The following is a 24,037-nucleotide window of genomic DNA, read 5'->3' on the forward strand; positions in this document are numbered from 1 at the left end:
AGACAGAGAGAGGCACAGAGAGACACAGAGAGAGACACAGAGAGACACAGACAGAGAGACAGAGAGAGACACAGAGAGACAGAGAGAGGCACAGAGAGACACAGAGAGAGACACAGAGAGACACAGACAGAGAGAGACACAGAGAGACACAGAGAGAGACACAGAGAGACAGAGAGAGGCACAGAGACACAGAGAGAGAGACAGAGAGAGACACAGAGAGGCACAGAGAGAGACACAGAGAGACAGAGAGAGGCACAGAGAGACACAGAGAGAGACACAGAGAGACACAGACAGAGAGACAGAGAGAGACACAGAGAGACAGAGAGAGGCACAGAGAGACACAGAGAGACACAGACAGAGAGAGACACAGAGAGACACAGAGAGAGACACAGAGAGACAGAGAGAGGCACAGAGACACAGAGAGAGAGACAGAGAGAGACACAGAGAGGCACAGAGAGAGACACAGAGAGACAGAGAGAGGCACAGAGAGACACAGAGAGAGACACAGAGACACAGACAGAGAGACAGAGAGAGACACAGAGAGACAGAGAGAGACACAGAGAGACACAGAGAGAGACACAGAGAGACACAGAGAGAGAGACACAGAGAGACACAGTGAGAGAGACACAGAGAGACAGAGAGAGACACAGAGACACAGAGAGAGAGACAGAGAGAGACACAGAGAGGCACAGAGAGAGACACAGAGAGACAGAGAGAGGCACAGAGAGACACAGAGAGAGACACAGAGAGACACAGACAGAGAGACAGAGAGAGACACAGAGAGACAGAGAGAGGCACAGAGAGACACAGAGAGAGACACAGAGAGACACAGACAGAGAGAGACACAGAGAGACACAGAGAGAGACACAGAGAGACAGAGAGAGGCACAGAGACACAGAGAGAGAGACAGAGAGAGACACAGAGAGGCACACAGAGAGACAGAGAGAGGCACAGAGAGACACAGAGAGAGACACAGAGAGACACAGACAGAGAGACAGAGAGAGACACAGAGAGACAGAGAGAGACACAGAGAGAGAGACATAGAAAGAGAGACAGAGAGAGACACAGAGAGACAGAGAGAGACACAGAGAGAGACACACACACACAGACACACACACACACAGAGAGAGACACAGAGAGAGACACACACACACAGAGACACACACACACAGAGAGAGACACAGAGAGAGACACACACACACAGAGACACACACACACAGAGAGAGACACAGAGAGAGACACACACACACAGAGACACACACACACAGAGAGAGACACAGAGAAGAGACACACACACACAGAGGACAACACACACACACAGAGAGACACAGAGAGAGACACACACACACAGAGACACACACACACAGAGAGAGACACAGAGAGAGACACACACACACAGAGACACACACACACAGAGAGAGACACAGAGAGAGACACACACACACAGAGACACACACACACAGAGAGAGACACAGAGAGAGACACACACACACAGAGACACACACACACAGAGAGAGACAGAGAGAGACACACACACACAGAGACACACACACAACACAGAGAGACACAGAGAGAGACACACACACACAGAGACACACACACACAGAGAGAGACCACAGAGAGAGACACACACACACAGAGACACACACACACACAGAGACACACACACACAGAGACACACACAGAGAGAGAGACACACAGAGACGGCACACACACAGAGAGAGACACAGAGAGAGACACACACACACAGAGACACACACACACAGAGAGAGACACAGAGAGAGACACACACACACAGAGACACACACACAGAGAGAGACACAGAGAGGAGACAACACACACACAGAGACACACACACACACAGAGAGACACAGAGAGAGACACACACACACAGAGACACACACACACAGAGAGAGACACAGAGAGAGACACACACCACACAGAGACACACACACACACAGAGACACACACACACAGAGACACACACAGAGAGAGAGACACACAGAGACGCACACACACAGAGAGAGACACAGAGAGAGACACCCACACACAGAGACACACACACACAGAGAGAGACACAGAGAGAGACACACACACACAGAGACACACACACACAGAGAGAGACACAGAGAGAGACACACACACAGAGACACACACACACACAGAGAGACACAGAGAGAGACACACACACACAGAGGACACACACACACAGAGAGAGACACAGAGAGAGACACACACACACAGAGACACACACACACACAGAGACCACACACACACAGAGACACACACAGAGAGAGAGACACACAGAGACGCACACACACAGAGAGAGACACAGAGAGAGACACACACACACGAGACACACACACACAGAGAGAGACACAGAGAGAGACACACACACACAGAGACACACACACACAGAGAGAGAGACACAGAGAGAGACACACACACAGAGACACACACACAGAGAGACACAGAGAGAGACACACACACACAGAGACACACACACACAGAGAGAGACACAGAGAGAGACACACACACACAGAGACACACACACACACAGAGACACACACACACAGAGACACACACAGAGAGAGAGACACACAGAGACGCACACACACAGAGAGAGACACAGAGAGAGACACACACACACAGAGACACACACACACACAGAGAGACACAGAGAGAGACACACACACACAGAGACACACACACACAGAGAGAGACACAGAGAGAGACACACACACAGAGACACACACACACACAGAGAGACACAGAGAGAGACACACACACACAGAGACACACACACACAGAGAGAGACACAGAGAGAGACACACACACACACAGAGACACACACACACACAGAGACACACACACACACAGAGACACACACAGAGAGAGAGACACACACACACAGAGACGCACACACACAGAGAGCGCGAGTTCGTGTGGCGCTGCTGTTAATCCTCCGTTGAAGGAGCGCAGACGACTGCAGCGAAACATTCACGACCTGGCACCGAGTGTGGGTTGCATGGCCACAGCGGCCACTGCCGTGGCTTGTGTCAATGTGTCATTGTGTCATTGTGTGGGTCGTGGCTTGTATCATTGTGTGGCTTGTGTCATTGTGTGGGTCGTGGCTTGTATCATTGTGTGGCTTGTGTCATTGTGTGGGTCGTGGCTTGTATCATTGTGTCATTGTGTGGCTTGTATCATTGTGGCTTGTGTCATTGTGTGGGTCGTGGCTTGTGTCATTGTGTGGCTTGTGTCATTGTGTGGGCCGTGGCTTGTATCAGTGTGTCATTGTGTCATTGTGTGGGTCGTGGCTTGTGTCATTGTGTGGCTTGTATCATTGTGTGGCTTGTATCATTGTGTCATTGTGTCATTGTGTGGGTCGTGGCTTGTATCATTGTGTGGCTTGTATTATTGTGTGGCTTGTGTCATTGTGTCATTGTGTGGGTCGTGGCTTGTGTCATTGTGTGGGTCGTGTCTTGTGTCTTGTCATTGTGTGGGTAGTGGCTTGTGTCATTGTGTGGGTAGTGGCTTGTGTCATTGTGTCATTGTGTGTCTTGTGTCTTGTGTTATTGTGTGGGTCGTGGCTTGTGTCATTGTTTGAATCTCTCGCTCGCTCGCTCTCTCGCCACGGATGATGAATTGGAGGCGCTGGGGGGGGGGGTGTGATTACGCAATCAACGCGCCCGGCCCAATTGGTGTGGGGACTCGACGCGTGCGGTGCCTCCTATCAGCGGCTGCCAGCCGGGGCCCCCTCCGCGAGCCGGTGTGGCCGGATCCTGGTGGCTTGGGGTGGGGGGGTGTAACACCAACAACAACAACACCAACACCACCAACACTAACACCACCAACACCACCACCACGGGCATTGCGAGCGCCCGAGCGATCCGGTGAGCAGTGGCCAGCACCGCCCCGGCCAGCCACGCGCGCTCACCACGTGGTGAGCACCACGTGGATGTATTTATAGGGGGCCTCCTGGCTGCCTCGTGGCGCACAGAGAGCTCGAGAGAGGGAGGGAGAGGGACATCTCCAGGGTGAGACCGCCGCTTGCCTCCACGGTCCGCACCACCACCACCACCACCCTCCCCACGGGCCGCTACTCCCCTGCGCCGTCGAAGGTAACGACGCGTCCACACACGCACACAACCACCAATACATCCACACACAACCACCCACACACACAACCATCCACACACACACAACCACCCACACACACACAACCACCCACACACACACAACCACCCACACACACACAACCACCCACACACACACAACCACCCACACACACAACCACCCACACACACACACAACCACCCACACACACACACAACCACCCACACACACACACAACCACCAACCACACACACACACACCACACACACACAACCACCAATACATCCACACACAACCACCCACACACACACATCCACACACACACACAACCAACCACACACACACAACCACCCACACACACACAACCACCCACACACACACACAACCACCCACACACACAACCACCCACACACACACACAACCACCCACACACACACAACCACCAACCCACACACACACAACCACACACACACACAACCACCAATACATCCACACACAACCACCCACACACATACAACCACCCACACACACACATCCACACACACACACAACCAACCACACACACACAACCACCCACACACACACAACCACCCACACACACACATCCACACACACACACAACCACCCACACACACACAACCACCCACACACACACATCCACACACACACACACATCCACACACAACCACCCACCCACACACACACACAACCACACACACACACACAACCACCCACACACACCATCCCTCCCGCGTGTTTGTGAGAGTTTAGGCCCCTTTGCCAGAGATGGATGGATCGCGTGTCCTCTGCGCTGCTGGTGGTGGTGGTACTGGTGGTGGGAAAGGTCCTGGCAAGGATTATTCAACATCGCCTTGCTAGGCACGCTGAGGAGAGGCTTGCGGAGCCCCAATGCAGTTTTAGGAAAGGGCGGTCTTGCACAGATGCCATATTTTCTGTCCGTCTGCTACAGCAGAGGTGTAAGGAATTCCAACAAGACCTACATCTCTACTTTATTGACCTGGTCAAGGCCTATGATACCATCAGTAGGCCTGGGCTCTGGGTTGTTCTTCATGCTTTCAGAGTCCCTGACCCTCCGCTCACGATCGTTAAGGACCTTCATGATGGTGAGCGGGCCCGGGTAAAACTACGTGGCTGGGAGTCAGAGCCATTCCCTGTACACCTTGGGGTGCGACAGGGATATCCTCTGGCTCCCACATTATTTAACATCTATTTTGACCACGTAGTTCGAAGCCTTCAATAGCTGTACCGGGGGAATATCCATTTGGTACAGATATAATGGGAGGCTGATCGATGCCCAGGTGCGGTCAAGGGATGGCTCCCTATTGGCCAACCACGTTATGTATGCCGATGATTTGGTAATTGCTGCTCATTCAGAGGAGGAGTTAGATACGCTTCTGCTGAAACTGGAGTGTGCCACTAGGAGGTGGGGCCTTACTATCAGCCCGACCAAAACTAAGCACCTGCCAGGGTATTTTGTACCATCGGACACTCCACCCCCACAACTCCCAATCGGTGATGGGGCAGTTGTGGAGAGAGTGGAGAGTTTCCCATACCTGGGCAGTGTGCTCATGACCGGCTCCGATTTGGCAGTGGAGGTCTCACTCCGAATCAGTCGAGCGGCAATATATTTTCATTGGTTGCGTAACGCTGTGTGGAAGCTGCCTGGTCTGTTGCTCCGCATGAAGCTTCAGGTCTTCTCGGCCACAGTCATTCCTTCCCTTCTCTACGCTTGTGAAACGTGGACCCCCCCTAATGGAGCATCTTCGCCGGTTAGAAACATTTAGGCTGGCCTGCCTACGATCCATCTTGGGATTAACCAGGCTGGATTGTGTGAGGAGCTCACAAATCCTTGAAAGATCTGGGAAAAGTCCCATCGGTGAGCTCCTCCGGCAGGCAAGGCTGCGTTGGCTGGGTCATGTAGCCCGCATGCCCAGCCACCGCATGCCTAAACAGCTTTTGTTCGGCCGGATCGAGGGGGCTAAACGGGCGCAGCCACGGACTAGAGAAGAGATGAAGTGATGTGGTACAGGAGAACGTGGAGCTGAGTGGACTTGCCAATGACTGGTACCAGCGGTGTCAAGATCGGCCTCAGTGGAGGAGGCTTGTGTAGGACGCTACTGGGCAGTTGGAGGCAGTCGCCCTCCAACAACAACGGAGGGCGGAGGAGCGACGCTTACAACAACGAGCGGAGCGCCGGGTGGCTAAAGCACAGCAAGTTGGCACAGTAGGGGGCACAGGTGGTGCATCAGCCAGTCATCTCGGTCAGTCGACCCGTGGCACCTGGGTCTGCTCCGTGACCTGCCAGCGGGCGTTCCACACTTCACGTGGCCTCAAGGTGCACTTGGCCTGGCACAAGCGTCGTGGTGACGTCACTGCCACTTAGTGGCGAATGGCGGGTGCTGGTGGTGCTGGTGGTGCTGCTGCTGGTGGTGCTGCTGCTGGTGGTGCTGGTGGTGCTGGTGGTGCTGCTGGTGCTGGTGCTGCTGGTGCTGGTGCTGGTGGTGCTGGTGCTGGTGGTGCTGGTGCTGGTGGTGCTGGTGCTGGTGCTGGTGGTGCTGGTGCTGGTGGTGCTGCTGCTGGTGGTGCTGGTGGTGGTGCTGGTGGTGCTGGTGCTGGTGGTGCTGGTGCTGGTGGTGCTGGTGGTGCTGGTGCTGGTGGTGCTGCTGGTGCTGGTGGTGCTGCTGGTGCTGGTGGTGCTGGTGATGCTGCTGGTGGTGGTGCTGGTGGTGGTGCTGCTGGTGGTGCTGCTGGTGGTGCTGCTGGTGCTGCTGCTGCTGGTGGTGCTGCTGGTGCTGGTGATGCTGCTGCTGCTGCTGGTGCTGGTGGTGCTGCTGGTGGTGCTGCTGCTGGTGGTGGTGGTGGTGCTGCTGCTGGTGGTGCTGCTGGTGCTGCTGTCTCTCTCTGTGTGTCTCTCTGCCTCTCTCTGTGTCTCTCTCTGTGCATCTCTCTCTGTCTCTCTCTGCGTCTCTCTGTGTCTCTCTCTGTGTGCCTCTCTCTCTCTCTCTGTGCGTCTCCACGGACACCCAGGGGAGCTGCACGAGGCCTCGGTTCAATCCCTCGCAGCGGCTGACATGGGGGGGGGAGGGGGGGTGGACAAGTGGTGTTTGAATAAGTCGAGGGGGCTCCTTTTAGGTTAGCTCCGACTTAAATGTGTATCGGGGTGCGGTGCGGGTAAATATCAGTGCGGGAGAGACAAAGGTGGCCGGGCCGTGGTCCTTGGCCAAACCGCCCCCTTGTGCACCGTGCCGAACCTTAATAGGTGCTCGCTAACAGCCCTCGCCCCCAGCAAGCTGCGTCAGGCCCCAAGGGGCATCGTCGTCCTTTGCAGACGTGCGACCAAGTCGCCTCTCGCACTCAACTCGCAACATTCGTACCCAGACAGCCCCCCAGGTCTCTCTCCGCCTCCCTCTCGGTTGTCGTCTTCGACATTTGCTTTGTGTGGCCGCGAGTGACGGCGATTCGGCCGCACGTTTTATCTCAAAGATGATGCGTAATCTTAATTTAAAGCTTTCGTGACTGGAGGAATTCATATTATTTGGGTCTTTCGGTAAAGTCACGTAGATGGGTTCAAAGAAAATAATAAAAAATAACAAAAAAACTCCGTTTCGATCGCAACACAAGCGGTCGTCTTCTTCAGAAGACGAAACGTAGTTTTTGTTATTTTCTTAGAACCTGTCGACGTGACTTTACCGAAAGACCCAAATAAAAGAATGCATCACAATATAACAATAATAACAACATCCCGCCCTGTTGGGCGTTTTGATCCGCGTCGCCCGCCTCCAGCTGGCCGCGTGCTGTGGTGAGAGCGTGGGGAGGTCACGTGGCCGCGTGCTGTGGTGAGAGCGTGGGGAGGTCACGTGGCCAGGTCACGTGGCCGCGTGGTGTGGTGAGAGCGTGGGGAGGTCACGTGGCCGCGTGCTGTGGTGAGAGCGTGGCGAGGTCACGTGGCCATGGTGTGGTGAGAGCGTGGGGAGGTCACGTGGCCATGGTGTGGTGAGAGCGTGGGGAGGTCACGTGGCCATGGTGTGGTGAGAGCGTGGGGAGGTCACGTGGCCATGGTGTGGTGAGAGCGTGGGGAGGTCGTGGCCATGGTGTGGTGAGCGTGGGGAGGTCACGTGGCCATGGTGTGGTGAGAGCGTGGGGAGGTCGTGGCCATGGTGTGGTGAGCGTGGGGAGGTCACGTGGCCGCGAACGAAACGCTTGGAGGTCACGTGGCCGCTAGAGAGACGCAGCGAGGCCGGACCGCGGTCCAAATTTGTGATGATGATCTTTGTTGTTGTTGTCGCGAGGTCGCCTTATAAAGAAATCGACCACCGCCCGCGTCACCCCCCCCCCCTCCCCGTGTCGTTGTGCCGGCGACTTCTTCCCCACGCGGACTCCGCCTGGGCCAGCGGGGTCAGGTGACGCCGTCTGTTTCGTTTGGCCGAAGTGAGAATTCAAGAGACCCCCCCCCCCCCCCGAGGAGAGTCTCAGGTCGCCTGTTGTACAGCAAACGGCAAATAGCAATCCGTGTCGACAAAACACACACAATCGGTTGTTTTGGGTAAGATCGCGTGAATATTTACGCGATCTAACCTCAAGAAAACCTCTGGATGATATTGGTCGCGAAAGCCTTCGTGTTAAAACAAAACAATTACTCCTTTGTTTAAATCCGAGCACAGACAACCAGACAGACATCGCAGCAGAGACAACCGGATAGACAGCGCACAGCATTCGGTGTTCTATGAGCCTCATTCCGTGCTGCTGCAACGTTGCCGCAACGTCCGTGACTGGTGTTGGGCTGCCGTGGGGTGCACGGCGCGTGTGCTGCGAGCGTCTGATGGTCTCTCCCCCCTCCCCTCGGTGGCTATGCGATTCGTTATCGAGGTGCTGATGGCTTAAAGCGAAACGAGGCCTCGCGTTGCGTACGAGCGAGAAGGCGGAGTGCGGTTTTGCCGAGGCTCGCCACCACCAGGCTCGCCACCACCACCAGACTCACCACCACCACCAGGCTCACCACCACCACGAGTCTCACCACCACCACCACGAGGCTCACCACCACCACCACGAGGCTCACCACCACCACCACCAGGCTCACCACCACGTCTCGTTCTGCTGCTGCCACGAAGGGCGGCGGTTCCCCAGACTCGCACCGCCGCCTTGCCTCGGAGCCCTCAGAGAGCGCCGCTCGTGACGAACGGGGGCAGCACGCGCGCTGAGGACGAAGCGCGTCTCGGAAACCCTGCCGGGCACACACGCACGCTGACACGCTGACACACACGCGCACACTCGCACGCTCACACGCTGACACGCGTGCTCAGTCTCCCGCACACCACGAGGACCCATGTCTGGCACCGCGTAGCGCAATCCGGAGCGCCGTGTGGCCAGGGCGGCGCTCCTCGCTCCGCGTCGCCCACCGCGACGCTCCTCGCCCCAGCCGCGTTCACACGCCGACGAAGGCGCTGCAGCTGCTGCGGCTGCTGCGGCTGCTGCTGCTGCTGCGGCCGTGGAACGCCGCAAGTTTCTTAAACCCCCCCCCCCACCTCACCCCCACGGCCTCTGTCCACCCAGCAGTATCAGTGGGTACGCCACAGTCGGCCAGTGGGCGGGTGGCGCGCGGTGCGGTGAAGTGTGGGTGCTCTCATCTCTTCCAAGGCATCTGCCCGGTATTGAAGAGTGGCCCAAGCCCCCTCTGTCGACAGGGGCTCTCCAAAGCGCCCCCTGCTGGAGGCTGTCGTGCGTACGTCGAACTCCTTTGGCACCGTACGTAGCCGACCATGCTCATCGGAGGTGCAGTGGCGCGAGAGAGACGCCCGTGCCTGCGCCTCGCCTCTCCCACCGGAGTGGTTGCGTGCTTTGTCTGTGCTTGTTGGAGGCCAGATGACGGCTCTAACTGGATCGAGTCCGTCACCCGCAGCCTTTGTTGACTTGGCGCGAGTTTGCCGCATTCCGAATGTCATCGTGGACAGGACGTAACGGATCTATTGGTCGTTATCTTTTGCGCAAACAGTTTCTAACCAAATTAGAGGAGCGGTGAGTCGGTAAAACTTCCTCCGGGTGTCTCCTGCAGATCCACCACTGCCGCCATGCAGGGCTCGCTGTTCCGCAGCGAGGAGATGTGCCTGGCGCAGCTCTACCTGCAGTACGAGTCGGCCTACTGCTGCATCAGCGAGCTGGGGGAGCTGGGCCTTGTGCAGTTCCGAGACGTGAGACTCCCAGCCCCCCCCCCCTCGATGGTTCGCTCGATGGCTCACTCGGTGACTCGGTGGCTCGCTGGCTCGTTGGTCGCTGTGGCTCAAGCGCCCATCACAATTGCCTCCCCCGCTACCCTACCGGTCTGTCCTTCCGTCTGGGCTCCAGGGCATCTCTCCAGAGGCTGCCGGGTCCACAAACGCTCGTGCTCCTGCTTGGAAGCAAAATCGTAATTGATTGCGTCATCACAATGCGGTGTTCTCCGATGGTCATTCTCGTAAACTTGCTTATAAAATATCAAAATAAAACTGTGGAGATCCAAATTGAGCTACTAAAAAGTGTCCATGTGCTCAACTCCTGCGACTCGTTCCGGTGATGGTACCGAACCGTCGCTCGTCCGCCTGGCAACCGCCCTTGCCCTCCCCTCTGTGCGTTGCAGCTCAACGGCCGCGTCAGCGCCTTCCAGCGCAAGTTTGTGAACGAGGTGAAGCGCTGCGAGGAGCTCGAGAGAATCCTGCGTGAGTTCACTGCCGCCACCGCACCACGCTGATGTCACCATGGCGGTTACCGGGTAGAGGAAACGAAGACCCTTGACTTAAAGCGTTCGTGACTGCAGGAATTCAAATTCTTTGGGTCTTTCGGTAAAGTCACAAAGCTAGATTTCAAAGAAAATATTTTCTTTGAACCTATCTACGTGACTTTACCGAAAGATAATTGGTTTTTTACCCTTCTATCTGGCAACAAAACTGACACCTTTTTACAAGGAGTCATGTTTGCATAGACCGCAATACCTGCAGTCATAATACAAACAAAAGAACATAACTCTGATAATGTGCACTGTCCTTGAAGTTGATTGGTCCACACCCGAGACAGCTTTCCTTCGAGCCTAGTCTCACATGGGTTGGACCAGATGACGCCAAAAGGCGCACAACTCAAAGACAATGCACCATCAGAGTATGAGAGCTCGGGGCAAGCATCTACACTATGGGAACCTCATTTGCCAGTAAAAATATGATAATTGGTTTTTTACCCTTCTATCTGGCAACAAAACTGACACCTTTTTACAAGGAGTCATGTTTGCATAGACCGCAATACCTGCAGTCATAATACAAACAAAAGAACATAACTCTGATAATGTGCACTGTCCTTGAAGTTGATTGGTCCACACCCGAGACAGCTTTCCTTCGAGCCTAGTCTCACATGGGTTGGACCAGATGACGCCAAAAGGCGCACAACTCAAAGACAATGCACCATCAGAGTATGAGAGCTCGGGGCAAGCATCTACACTATGGGAACCTCATTTGCCAGTAAAAATATGATAATTGGTTTTTTACCCTTCTATCTGGCAACAAAACTGACACCTTTTTACAAGGAGTCATGTTTGCATAGACCGCAATACCTGCAGTCATAATACAAACAAAAGAACATAACTCTGATAATGTGCACTGTCCTTGAAGTTGATTGGTCCACACCCGAGACAGCTTTCCTTCGAGCCTAGTCTCACATGGGTTGGACCAGATGACGCCAAAAGGCGCACAACTCAAAGACAATGCACCATCAGAGTATGAGAGCTCGGGGCAAGCATCTACACTATGGGAACCTCATTTGCCAGTAAAAATATGATAATTGGTTTTTTACCCTTCTATCTGGCAACAAAACTGACACCTTTTTACAAGGAGTCATGTTTGCATAGACCGCAATACCTGCAGTCATAATACAAACAAAAGAACATAACTCTGATAATGTGCACTGTCCTTGAAGTTGATTGGTCCACACCCGAGACAGCTTTCCTTCGAGCCTAGTCTCACATGGGTTGGACCAGATGACGCCAAAAGGCGCACAACTCAAAGACAATGCACCATCAGAGTATGAGAGCTCGGGGCAAGCATCTACACTATGGGAACCTCATTTGCCAGTAAAAATATGATAATTGGTTTTTTACCCTTCTATCTGGCAACAAAACTGACACCTTTTTACAAGGAGTCATGTTTGCATAGACCGCAATACCTGCAGTCATAATACAAACAAAAGAACATAACTCTGATAATGTGCACTGTCCTTGAAGTTGATTGGTCCACACCCGAGACAGCTTTCCGTCGAGCCTAGTCTCACATGGGTTGGACCAGATGACGCCAAAAGGCGCACAACTCAAAGACAATGCACCATCAGAGTATGAGAGCTCGGGGCAAGCATCTACACTATGGGAACCTCATTTGCCAGTAAAAATATGATAATTGGTTTTTTACCCTTCTATCTGGCAACAAAACTGACACCTTTTTACAAGGAGTCATGTTTGCATAGACCGCAATACCTGCAGTCATAATACAAACAAAAGAACATAACTCTGATAATGTGCACTGTCCTTGAAGTTGATTGGTCCACACCCGAGACAGCTTTCCTTCGAGCCTAGTCTCACATGGGTTGGACCAGATGACGCCAAAAGGCGCACAACTCAAAGACAATGCACCATCAGAGTATGAGAGCTCGGGGCAAGCATCTACACTATGGGAACCTCATTTGCCAGTAAAAATATGATAATTGGTTTTTTACCCTTCTATCTGGCAACAAAACTGACACCTTTTTACAAGGAGTCATGTTTGCATAGACCGCAATACCTGCAGTCATAATACAAACAAAAGAACATAACTCTGATAATGTGCACTGTCCTTGAAGTTGATTGGTCCACACCCGAGACAGCTTTCCTTCGAGCCTAGTCTCACATGGGTTGGACCAGGTGACGCCAAAAGGCGCACAACTCAAAGACAATACACCATCAGAGTATGAGAGCTCGGGGCAAGCATCTACACTATGGGAACCTCATTTGCCAGTAAAAATATGATAATTGGTTTTTTACCCTTCTATCTGGCAACAAAACTGACACCTTTTTACAAGGAGTCATGTTTGCATAGACCGCAATACCTGCAGTCATAATACAAACAAAAGAACATAACTCTGATAATGTGCACTGTCCTTGAAGTTGATTGGTCCACACCCGAGACAGCTTTCCTTCGAGCCTAGTCTCACATGGGTTGGACCAGATGACGCCAAAAGGCGCACAACTCAAAGACAATGCACCATCAGAGTATGAGAGCTCGGGGCAAGCATCTACACTATGGGAACCTCATTTGCCAGTAAAAATATGATAATTGGTTTTTTACCCCCATAGTGTAGATCAGGGGTCGGCAACCTACGGCTCCGGAGCCGCATGCGGCTCTTTGCGGGCTGCTTCTTGACGATATGTACATATGTACTCAGATGCATTGCGGCTCTTGAAATACTGAATTTTGTACCGAATTGGAAAGAAATGGCTCTTCTTGTTATTTTGGTTGCCGACCCCTGGTGTAGATGCTTGCCCCGAGCTCTCATACTCTGATGGTGCATTGTCTTTGAGTTGTGCGCCTTTTGGCGTCATCTGGTCCAACCCATGTGAGACTAGGCTCGAAGGAAAGCTGTCTCGGGTGTGGACCAATCAACTTCAAGGACAGTGCACATTATCAGAGTTATGTTCTTTTGTTTGTATTATGACTGCAGGTATTGCGGTCTATGCAAACATGACTCCTTGTAAAAAGGTGTCAGTTTTGTTGCCAGATAGAAGGGTAAAAAACCAATTATCATATTTTTACTGGCAAATGAGGTTCCCATAGTGTAGATGCTTGCCCCGAGCTCTCATACTCTGATGGTGCATTGTCTTTGAGTTGTGCGCTTTTTGGCGTCATCTGGTCCAACCCATGTGAGACTAGGCTCGAAGGAAAGCTGTCTCGGGTGTGGACCAATCAACTTCAAGGACAGTGCACATTATCAGAGTTATGTTCTTTTGTTTGTATTATGACTGCAGGTATTGCGGTCTATGCAAACATGACTCCTTGTAAAAAGGTGTCAGTTTTGTTGCCAGATAGAAGGGTAAAAAACCAATTATCATATTTTTACTGGCAAATGAGGTTCCCATAGTGTAGATGCTTGCCCCGAGCTCTCATACTCTGATGGTGCATTGTCTTTGAGTTGTGCGCCTTTTGGCGTCATCTGGTCCAACCCATGTGAGACTAGGCTCGAAGGAAAGCTGTCTCGGGTGTGGACCAATCAACTTCAAGGACAGTGCACATTATCAGAGTTATGTTCTTTTGTTTGTATTATGACTGCAGGTATTGCGGTCTATGCAAACATGACTCCTTGTAAAAAGGTGTCAGTTTTGTTGCCAGATAGAAGGGTAAAAAACCAATTATCATATTTTTACTGGCAAATGAGGTTCCCATAGTGTAGATGCTTGCCCCGAGCTCTCATACTCTGATGGTGCATTGTCTTTGAGTTGTGCGCCTTTTGGCGTCATCTGGTCCAACCCATGTGAGACTAGGCTCGAAGGAAAGCTGTCTCGGGTGTGGACCAATCAACTTCAAGGACAGTGCACATTATCAGAGTTATGTTCTTTTGTTTGTATTATGACTGCAGGTATTGCGGTCTATGCAAACATGACTCCTTGTAAAAAGGTGTCAGTTTTGTTGCCAGATAGAAGGGTAAAAAACCAATTATCATATTTTTACTGGCAAATGAGGTTCCCATAGTGTAGATGCTTGCCCCGAGCTCTCATACTCTGATGGTGCATTGTCTTTGAGTTGTGCGCCTTTTGGCGTCATCTGGTCCAACCCATGTGAGACTAGGCTCGAAGGAAAGCTGTCTCGGGTGTGGACCAATCAACTTCAAGGACAGTGCACATTATCAGAGTTATGTTCTTTTGTTTGTATTATGACTGCAGGTATTGCGGTCTATGCAAACATGACTCCTTGTAAAAAGGTGTCAGTTTTGTTGCCAGATAGAAGGGTAAAAAACCAATTATCATATTTTTACTGGCAAATGAGGTTCCCATAGTGTAGATGCTTGCCCCGAGCTCTCATACTCTGATGGTGCATTGTCTTTGAGTTGTGCGCCTTTTGGCGTCATCTGGTCCAACCCATGTGAGACTAGGCTCGAAGGAAAGCTGTCTCGGGTGTGGACCAATCAACTTCAAGGACAGTGCACATTATCAGAGTTATGTTCTTTTGTTTGTATTATGACTGCAGGTATTGCGGTCTATGCAAACATGACTCCTTGTAAAAAGGTGTCAGTTTTGTTGCCAGATAGAAGGGTAAAAAACCAATTATCATATTTTTACTGGCAAATGAGGTTCCCATAGTGTAGATGTTTACCGAAAGACCCAAAGAAAACAAAGACCCTTCAAGTAAAATACATTAACGGCGACCGTCACGGCACAATTTTAAATGAGTACCCCAGTTCTTAGTACCTACGTCCACTGGGGAGATGGAGCGATGAAATCCGCTTGTGTGCCGGTCCAGTCAAAATGATTGTTTTGCTCGAGGAGCATGGAGGTGGTGCTGGTAAACTGTCCTCAGGCCCGAGCTGGCGGTGGAAATTCCACATTCCTGTAGCTGGGCGAGGTCATCCGTAGGACAACCCCTGGTGACCTGCCCCACAGAGTGGCGCTGGGTGGATGATTGCGTCGCGAGATCGTAAACGGGCGGCGGCGGCGGCGGATTGTGCAGGCCACCATCCAGCAGCGGGTTGACCCTGGCTGACGATGATGATATTAAGCACGGCTCACTGTAAACCGCAGCAGCGTGTGTGTGTGTGTGTGCGTGTGTGTGTGTGCGCGCATGTGTGTGTGCGTGTGGACCCCCCTAGTGGAGCATCTTCGCCGGTTGGAAACATTTAGGCTGGCCTGCCTACGATCCATCCTGGGTTTAACCAGGCTGGATTGTGTGAGGAGCTCACAAGTCCTTGAAAGATCTGGGCAAAGTCCCATCAGTGAGCTCCTCCGGCAGGCAAGGCTGCGTTGGCTGGGTCATGTAGCCCGCATGCCCAGCCACCGCATGCCTAAACAGCTTTTGTTCGGCCGGATCGAGGGGGCTAAACGGGCGCGGCACGGGCTAGAAAAGAGATGGAGTGATGTGGTACAGGAGGACGTGGAGCTGAGTGGACTTGCCGATGACTGGTACCAGCGGTGTCAAGATCGGCCTCAGTGGAGGAGGCTCGTGAAGGACGCTACTGGGCAGTTGGAGGCAGTCGCCCTCCAACAACAACGGAGGGCGGAGGAGCGACGCTCACAACGAGCGGAGCGCCGGGTGGCTAAAGCACAGCAAGTTGGCACAGTAGGGAGCACAGGTGGCGCATCAGCCAGTCATCTCGGTCATCTCGGTCAGTCGACCCGTGGCACCTGGGTCTGCCCCGTGACCTCCTGCCAGCGGGCGTTTGACACTTCACGTGTCCTCAAGGTGCACATGGCCTGGCACAAGCCTCGTGGTGACGTCACCGCCACTTAGTGGCGAATGGCGGTTGTTGTTGTTGTGTGCGTGTGTCAACACGGGCACGCTGGGTGTGTTGCACTTGGGCAGGAGTAGCGGGGCAGTGTAAATGTGAGGTTGGGGCGCGAGGAAAGGAACGACGCATCCTCGGTGCACGGTCGCCGCAGGGGTCCGCTGGGGGAGGGGGTCGCCTTGGCCGCCCGATGCCGTAGCCCAGTGGCCTTTAGTGCGGCCCCTGATGTACAGCCCCTGACAACTCAACAAGTGAAACACCCCCCCCCCCCCCCCATCATCGTCGTCGTGCTGCTGTCAAACCCCCAATGGTTTCAAACGTGTGGAGGCCCTCGCACTGACGATGGCTTATTGCCCGTCGTACCGAGCAGGGCGGCGAGCGGCAGGGAGCGTGGCCCTCGTCGCCAGGCGCGACGTCTCCACGTGCGACGTTTGTGCTCTGACCGTACGTGACAGGCTTCCTGGACAAGCAGATGTCCGCCGCGGGCGTGAAGGCGGTGCCCGATGACCAGGACCAGGAAGCCCCTCTCCCCAAGGTCATGATTGACTTGGAGGTGAGCTTGCACTGCTCAGGCCTGCCGTGGGCCTTGCGCGAGGCCTCGTGATACTCTGTGAGCCCTGGTGGGCGAGTCTCGTGACCACGGTTCGCAACGATTGCGTCTCCCGCTTAAACTGCATCGTTCATCGTCAGGACAAATTGTCGCTTTGTTAAACGCTCGTGCACGTGTCAGTTTAATCTGATCGGCTGTGTCGGGCGGTGGAGGGACTTTGACGACACATATTCGGTCCGGCTCAAAATGTGTCCAAACTCAAAACGCGATGATAAAGCCTAATGTTCACCGACAAAACCCTAACCCTACGGGGTAAACGCCACATCTCCAATGTGTGCGGTGCCGATGGCGATTAAACTATTGCACTCCTACGCTTTGAAGAGCCGCGCAGGTTGTGTGGCGGCACGGGATTTTTAAGGAACGATTGTTTTAACTTGCCGCGGAGAGAAGACACGGCACGGGTTGTCAACAATAGTTTGTACATCGCAGCGCACGCGCACACACACACGCGGACCTTAACGCAACCACGGCTCGCAGTTCTTTTCAATTAGCCCACATTTGGGCCATCAGCTCTCCCTCTCTCTCCCTCTCTCTCTCTCGTTCTCTCTCTCTTCTCCGCCCGGCTTGGCGTTTTCGAGTGAACGCAGCTGCGCAATTTTCTTCAGAGTAAAAGAGGGAAATGAAAGAACGGCGAAAGAAAAGCTTAAAATGACAAACGAGTCCGGGTTTCGCTCTCGAGCAGCTCTTCCTCTTTATTTCTTCTTCTCGCCTTCGTCTGCGGTCGCTGCCGCTCGGAGCGTGGGGTGAGGCGCGCCTGGGGTGAGGCGCGCCTGGGGTGAGTGGTCGAGTGGTAGTACTCATTAAACAATGGGCATCTGTTTTTAGTTCTTTTCTTAAAGCACCAATTCCTTCCTCGCTTCCCCAAACTCCCCTTCTCCATCTCCATCCCGATTCCCAACTCCCCTACCTATTCATCATCACACTCACTCGTCATTAACCACTCATATTCATCACGAACTCCCATCCTTCTCATCGTCCCATCATCCCATCACACTATTCTGCTGTACAAATAGTTCATTCTCTGTTCAGCACCTTGGTCAAGGCGCGTCTTAAATGAAAACAAGATGAGAAGGTAAAAATTTGGCAAATTGTCTAAATTATTCTGCAAATGACTTCAATTGTGTCCGTGGGCAAAACAGTTTGCATGTCCCAGCTAAGCGAGGGCCACTCGGCACAGCCTCGCAGCAGCAGCAGCAATAATACTAGTGATAGGTTGGCGCACTGCGCCATTGACTCGCCTTCGATTCCCGCTCGCGGCCAATACCACCGATGAATTCGTGAACCACTCGCGGTACTCCCCGAGGTTGACTCGGCCTCAGATGAGTATCTACCGCGGTGTGCATACACCGTGCGGTGTGCATACACCGTGCGGTGTGCATACACCGTGCGGTGTGCATACACCGTGCGGTGTGCATACACCGTGCGGTGTGCATACACCGTGCGGTGTGCATACACCGTGCGGTGTGCATACACCGTGCGGTGTGCATACACCGTGCGGTGTGCATACACCGTGCGGTGTGCATACACCGTGCCGGCCTCCGTGGGTGCCGTCGCTCGCAAGCGGCACTCGCCCCATCGGTCCGTGCGGGCTACCCTGGGAGCTTTGCCTTAGGCAAAGCGTGCGCCGCGGTGCCTGGGCGCAGGTGACGTTCGAGCGCCTGGAGACGGAGCTCAAGGAGATCGGCACCAACAAGGTGACGCTGCGCCGGAACTTCCTGGAGCTCACCGAGCTGCGGCACATGCTTCACCACACGGAGCCGTACTTCGCCTCGGTGAGCCAGCAACACTTCCCACGAACCAACCCTAATAACGACCCCCCCACTGACCCCGAGGGTGACCCCACTGACCCCGAGACTGACCCCGAGGGCGACCCCATTGACCCCGAGGGCGACCCCCCACTGACCCCGAGCTCTCCCGCCGAGCCACGCGGCCCCATGAGGTTGGGGGTCAGCGAGCGAGTTCGTGCCGGTGGCCGCTCGACGACCATTGCTGAGCTTGTTTTTATAAGGGACATTTGGGAAGAATGAATCATAATTTAAGTAAAACATTTTTTAGATGCGTGCAATGACAATATCATCATTATTACGTGATGAAAACGACGTCTTTGCAAGCTCTCGAAACGGGCGACTTTGTACACAGCCGCGTGGAGGCTCCGGTGACCCATTTATAGATACCCCACCACGCTCGTCGGGGAAACTCCTCGGAGAAAACGACGTTGGAATCGGCCACGCTTCTTCCCCACGTTCGCCACCCCTCCCACCGCCTTCCTTCTGCCCCTCCCCGCTGACGACGCTTGATCGCCCCGTTGGGACGGGGACGGGGGTCGTTGGCGGTATGTGGGGTATCTGTAAACGGATCGCCGCGATGGTGCTCCCACACGGGGCTGGACGGCGGTGGACCTCTTGGAAAAAAGAGCTTCGGAGCTCGTCGGATTCCTCCAGGGTCACTAATCATGAAGGGGTCATGGTGTGCGCCAGGGGGAGTCCAGGGACTTCCTGTCGGGCGACACGCTGATGCTCATCGACCCGGCTAACGCCAACGCCGCCGCCGCCGCAGCTGCCGCCCCGGGACTCAAACTCGGGTAGGAGGCCCCCGAGAGCCGTCGCTTCCTTCTCTCGGCAAAATCGCTCGTTCGCGTTCAACGGTGTCACGCTCGTCGCTCGCGGCCCGTTGCACGGAGTGCCCTGGTGGATGCTGCGGTGCGGCAGGCACCGTGACGTCATCAAACGCCGGCCACTTCTCGGCGGCCGTTAAAGATCCCGAGATGGCATTCGAAGACGGGTTCAAGGCACCGCAACGACCGACCGGCGTCATGGCCAAAATAACAAAAGTCAACGCTCCCGAACGACTGTTGGGGATGACGCACAGAGCGGCGATCATCGTCCCCGGCTGGCCGACTCCTGCCCGATTGTAGGTCACGTGCTACATCACCTCGAGACCGCCGCCGCCGGGAGTGCCCTTTCACACGTGCGATGATATATCGGCTGGAGTGATATTTTGATACATTTGCAATTTGACACTGCCGATGACTCGGTTGGGAGGCGCACGGCCCCTCCTGCGAGCACCTGGCAATAAGTCTCGGGACTGGGTGAGGCTGTCCGGGGTGAATGATCGCTCTCTGCCCAGGGCTCCGTGCTGCTGCTGCTGTTCTTAGATCCCAGCTTTCGGTCTAGGCAGACGATCTCCTTTCATCGGTCACCGGGCTCATCAAGCGAGGCGTTGGACAGTTTTCTACTTCTCAAACTTCCTCGCCTGCATAGCTCCATGGGATGGAAACAACTCGTTAGCAAGGGCGTCCAGGGTCGGTCGATCGATCTTTATTTTACGTGCCAATATCGCCCTCAATAAAGTTCGCATCGGTGTACATTACAGCAGAACAGGAACGGTGTGGTCACAGCAATGGAGACAGTGACGCGTCACGCCCTCAGCGGCTCGCACCGACTGAGAGTAAATTGCAACAGCGCGCAAAATAAATAGAGGGTGTCAAAACGGTGGTGCTGATGTTGATGTTTTGTGCTGTTGCAGGAGTTGTTTTAATAATTAGAACACTGATGGTTAAGGGCTAATAATAATGATCATTTACACTTCTGTTTAGTTTGTTATCCTTTTCCCCGCACTTCGGATTAGCTGCGCATGGTGTGAAAGAAGTTCAACATATAAACATCGCACCTTGCACCCGGAGGCCACAATGCACAGTTGTTGTTTTAATCCATAAATTGCTCCCCGCTCTCTGCTCCCCACTCTCCGCTCTCCGCTCCCCGCTCTCTGCTCCCCACTCTCCGCTCTGCTCCCAACCCCCACCAATTCCGGGCCGCAGCTCGGTGGCGGGCGTCATCAACCGCGAGCGGCTGCCGCCGTTTGAGCGAATGCTGTGGCGCGTTTGCCGGGGAAACGTCTTCCTGCGCCACTCGGAGATCGAACAGGAGTTGGAGGACCCTGTCTCGGTAGGCCTCACACGGGCCCAGCGGCCCAGTGGCCCCGCCACCCAGCGCGGGCCCCACCGTCCATAACCCCACGGCCTCATGGCCCACGGCCCCGCGTGGGGCCCGCGCTGCGCCGCGCTGTGCGCCCGCTCCTCGCTCTTGTGTAAAGTGTCGAGAAGCGTGAGGGGAGACGCGGTGGGGGACACGGGGGGAGATGCGGGGGGAGACGCGGTGGCGGACACGGGGGTAGACACGGGGGGAGATGCGGGGGGAGACGCGGTGGCGGACACGGGGGGAGATGCGGGGGGAGACGCGGTGGGGGACACAGTGGGAGAGGTGGTGGGATAGACGCGGGGGGAGACGCTGGGGGAGACGCCGAGCGGCAGGGCGAGCGAGGGGGCGGGACGTGTGGGGCGTCCGCCGTGGAGACGGAGTGCCAGAATCGGCTCGTGTGTAGCAGCTACATTCGATTGGCTTGGGGAGGCCTTCATCCGGCAGTGGATGGCCATGGCTGACGACGTTGATGATGTTGGTGATGTTGGTGATGTTGTGATGGTGATGATGGCGGTGTAATGCTTTTTTAATTTTTATCCTTCAGGGTGACCCTCTCAAGAAAGATGTCTTCATCGTGTTTTTCCAAGGAGATCAACTGAAGAGCAAGGTCCAGAAGATCTGCGAGGGGTGAGACGTGAGACAGTCCTCCGCATCCACGTGCCCACACGCCCACCTACCCACCTACCCACGTCTGCCCGCACGCCCGCCCGCCCACCCGGGCGCCCGCCCACCCACGCGCCCGCCCACCCACCCACCCACCCACACGCCTACACGCCCACCTACATGTCTGCCCACGCGCCCGCCCACCCACGCCCCTACCCAACCGCCTGCCCACATGCCCACCCACACGCCCACCCACCCACCCACACGCCCACCTACCCACCTACCCACGTCTGCCCGCACGCCCGCCCGCCCACCCGGGCGCCCGCCCACCCACGCGCCCGCCCACCCAGCCACCCACCCACCCACCCACCAACGCGCCCACCCACCCACGCGCCCGCTCACATTCCCGCCCACGCACCCATTCAACCGCCCGCCCATCCAACCGTCCGCTCATCCACCTGTTATCGGTATATTTTCCGCTGCGTGATGTGCTGCACAGCACAGGTGTCCTCGTGCATCACATTTCTTTATTCCACGGCGCTGAGGAGGCCTTTTTCTCGTCGCGTCTCTTGCCGTCGTGCCGTCCCCTTTCCTTAATACATCTGGCAAAGCGTGGACGAGTTGGCCGACGAACGCTCCGACCGGCAGTGGCCTGAACGAGCATTTGCAGGGCTGCACCTCGGCTCGTGGGATTCCGTCGTGGGATCCAGACATGCGATCCGGCTCGTGGGCTCCTCTCGTGTGTGATTGGCTGTGGTCTTCACCGCCAGGTTCCGCGCCACCGTCTACCCGTGCCCGGAGTCCCCGAAGGAGCGCAGGGAGACGATGGAGGGCGTGACCACGCGTCTGGAGGACATCCAGACGGTACGCGGCCGGCGCCGCTAGTTCCCCGCGCTCCACGACTCCCTTCCACCGCCGCTCCACCAGAGTCGGGCAAATATCCATAACAAAACAATCTTTTTGGTGGCTCGGACCCGGGTTTGCTCTGAGCTGGAGGGTCCGCACGTGGTGGCTTGACTCCAAAGAGAATCACGCCTGCGCTCGGTACCCAGGCAGAAACACCCTTTGGGCTCGGTCTGCCCAGATAATAGCGGTGTAAGCGGTGCAACCGCACTGGGAGCCAAGGGCCAGAGGGGCCCAGGCGCTGCGCTGAAGGCGGAGAGGGAGGGAGGAGAGGGGCCCCAAGCGAACCAGGGCAACGGCCGGTAGCATCGGCGCGCCACCGGAGGAGCCCTGGCGACGTCTCCAATGGCGGCCCTTTCGCTCACACCCACTCCGGTCGCGTCCCCTCCCTCCCTCCCGACACCGCCGGCGCTCCGCTCCGCACGCAGGTGCTGGGCGAGACGGAGGAGCACCAGCGGCGGGTGCTGGCCAACGCGGCGCTCAGCTCGGCCGCCTGGTCCGTCAGGGTGCGCAAGATGAAGGCCATCTACCACGCGCTCAACCTGTGCAACGTGGACGTCACGCAGAAGTGCCTCATCGCCGAGGTGTGGTGCCCCGTGGAGGACATGGACTCCATCCAGCGCGCCCTCCACCGCGGCACGGTGAGCCGCGAGGGTTGCATCCGGCGCGGTGCCCCAAGCCATTTTGTTACCGTTTCCCCCCACCCCCCCACCACCCTTTGCCAACCTGCGCTGACCAGCGTGGTCAAGTAAGGTGAAACGTCCCCCACGCTCGGTATGGTGGGAAAATGACAAAGCGATGTAAATTGTCACCGTCGTGTTTTGTAGTGCACGAGCATCGCGGCGTTCTCGCGTTGTCCACCACTTGTAGCGTCCACCACCTGTAGCGTCCACCACTTGTGCCGTGTCCCTCCCTGCAGCTCAAGAGCGACTCCACGGTGCCGCCCATCCTCAACCGCACGTTCACCACGCTGCCGCCGCCCACCTTCAACCGCACCAACAAGTTCACGTCGGGCTTCCAGAACATCGTGGACGCCTACGGCGTGGGGAAATACCGCGAGATGAACCCCAGTGAGTGGCACCACACGGCGTGGGGAGATGCCGTGAGATGAACCCCAGTGAGTGGCACCACACGGCGTGGGGAGATGCCGTGAGATGAACCCTAGTGAGTGGCAACACGGCGTGGGGAGATACCGTGAGATGAACCCCAGTGAGTAGCACCACACGGCATGGGGAGATACCGTGAGATGAACCCCAGTGAGTAGCACCACACGGCATGGGGAGATACCGTGAGATGAACCCCAGTGAGTAGCACCACACGGCATGGGGAG

At 55.2% G+C, this 24,037-nt stretch overlaps 1 protein-coding gene across 1 annotated transcript in view; it reads left to right on the forward strand.

Annotated features, from left to right (window-relative positions):
* The window catches only part of LOC133345319 (V-type proton ATPase 116 kDa subunit a 1-like), a 112,450-nt gene that overhangs the window by 77,695 nt on the left and 10,718 nt on the right, over positions 1–24,037 (forward strand). Inside the window, exons 1-11 of the mRNA XM_061555980.1 lie at positions 3,989–4,124; positions 10,190–10,325; positions 10,751–10,829; positions 17,070–17,167; positions 18,868–18,996; positions 19,702–19,805; positions 21,042–21,168; positions 21,746–21,828; positions 22,575–22,668; positions 23,136–23,348; positions 23,627–23,777. Of these exons, the coding sequence (XP_061411964.1) occupies positions 10,206–10,325; positions 10,751–10,829; positions 17,070–17,167; positions 18,868–18,996; positions 19,702–19,805; positions 21,042–21,168; positions 21,746–21,828; positions 22,575–22,668; positions 23,136–23,348; positions 23,627–23,777 (1,198 nt within the window). The 5' untranslated portion in view covers positions 3,989–4,124; positions 10,190–10,205. Of the gene's footprint in view, positions 4,125–10,189; positions 10,326–10,750; positions 10,830–17,069; positions 17,168–18,867; positions 18,997–19,701; positions 19,806–21,041; positions 21,169–21,745; positions 21,829–22,574; positions 22,669–23,135; positions 23,349–23,626; positions 23,778–24,037 lie in introns of the transcript that reaches the window.

Source organism: Lethenteron reissneri, chromosome 21 (assembly GCF_015708825.2).
Source record: "Lethenteron reissneri isolate LAM-NWPU_2019-01 chromosome 21, ASM1570882v1, whole genome shotgun sequence".
NCBI classification, from domain to species: Eukaryota; Metazoa; Chordata; class Hyperoartia; order Petromyzontiformes; family Petromyzontidae; genus Lethenteron; species Lethenteron reissneri.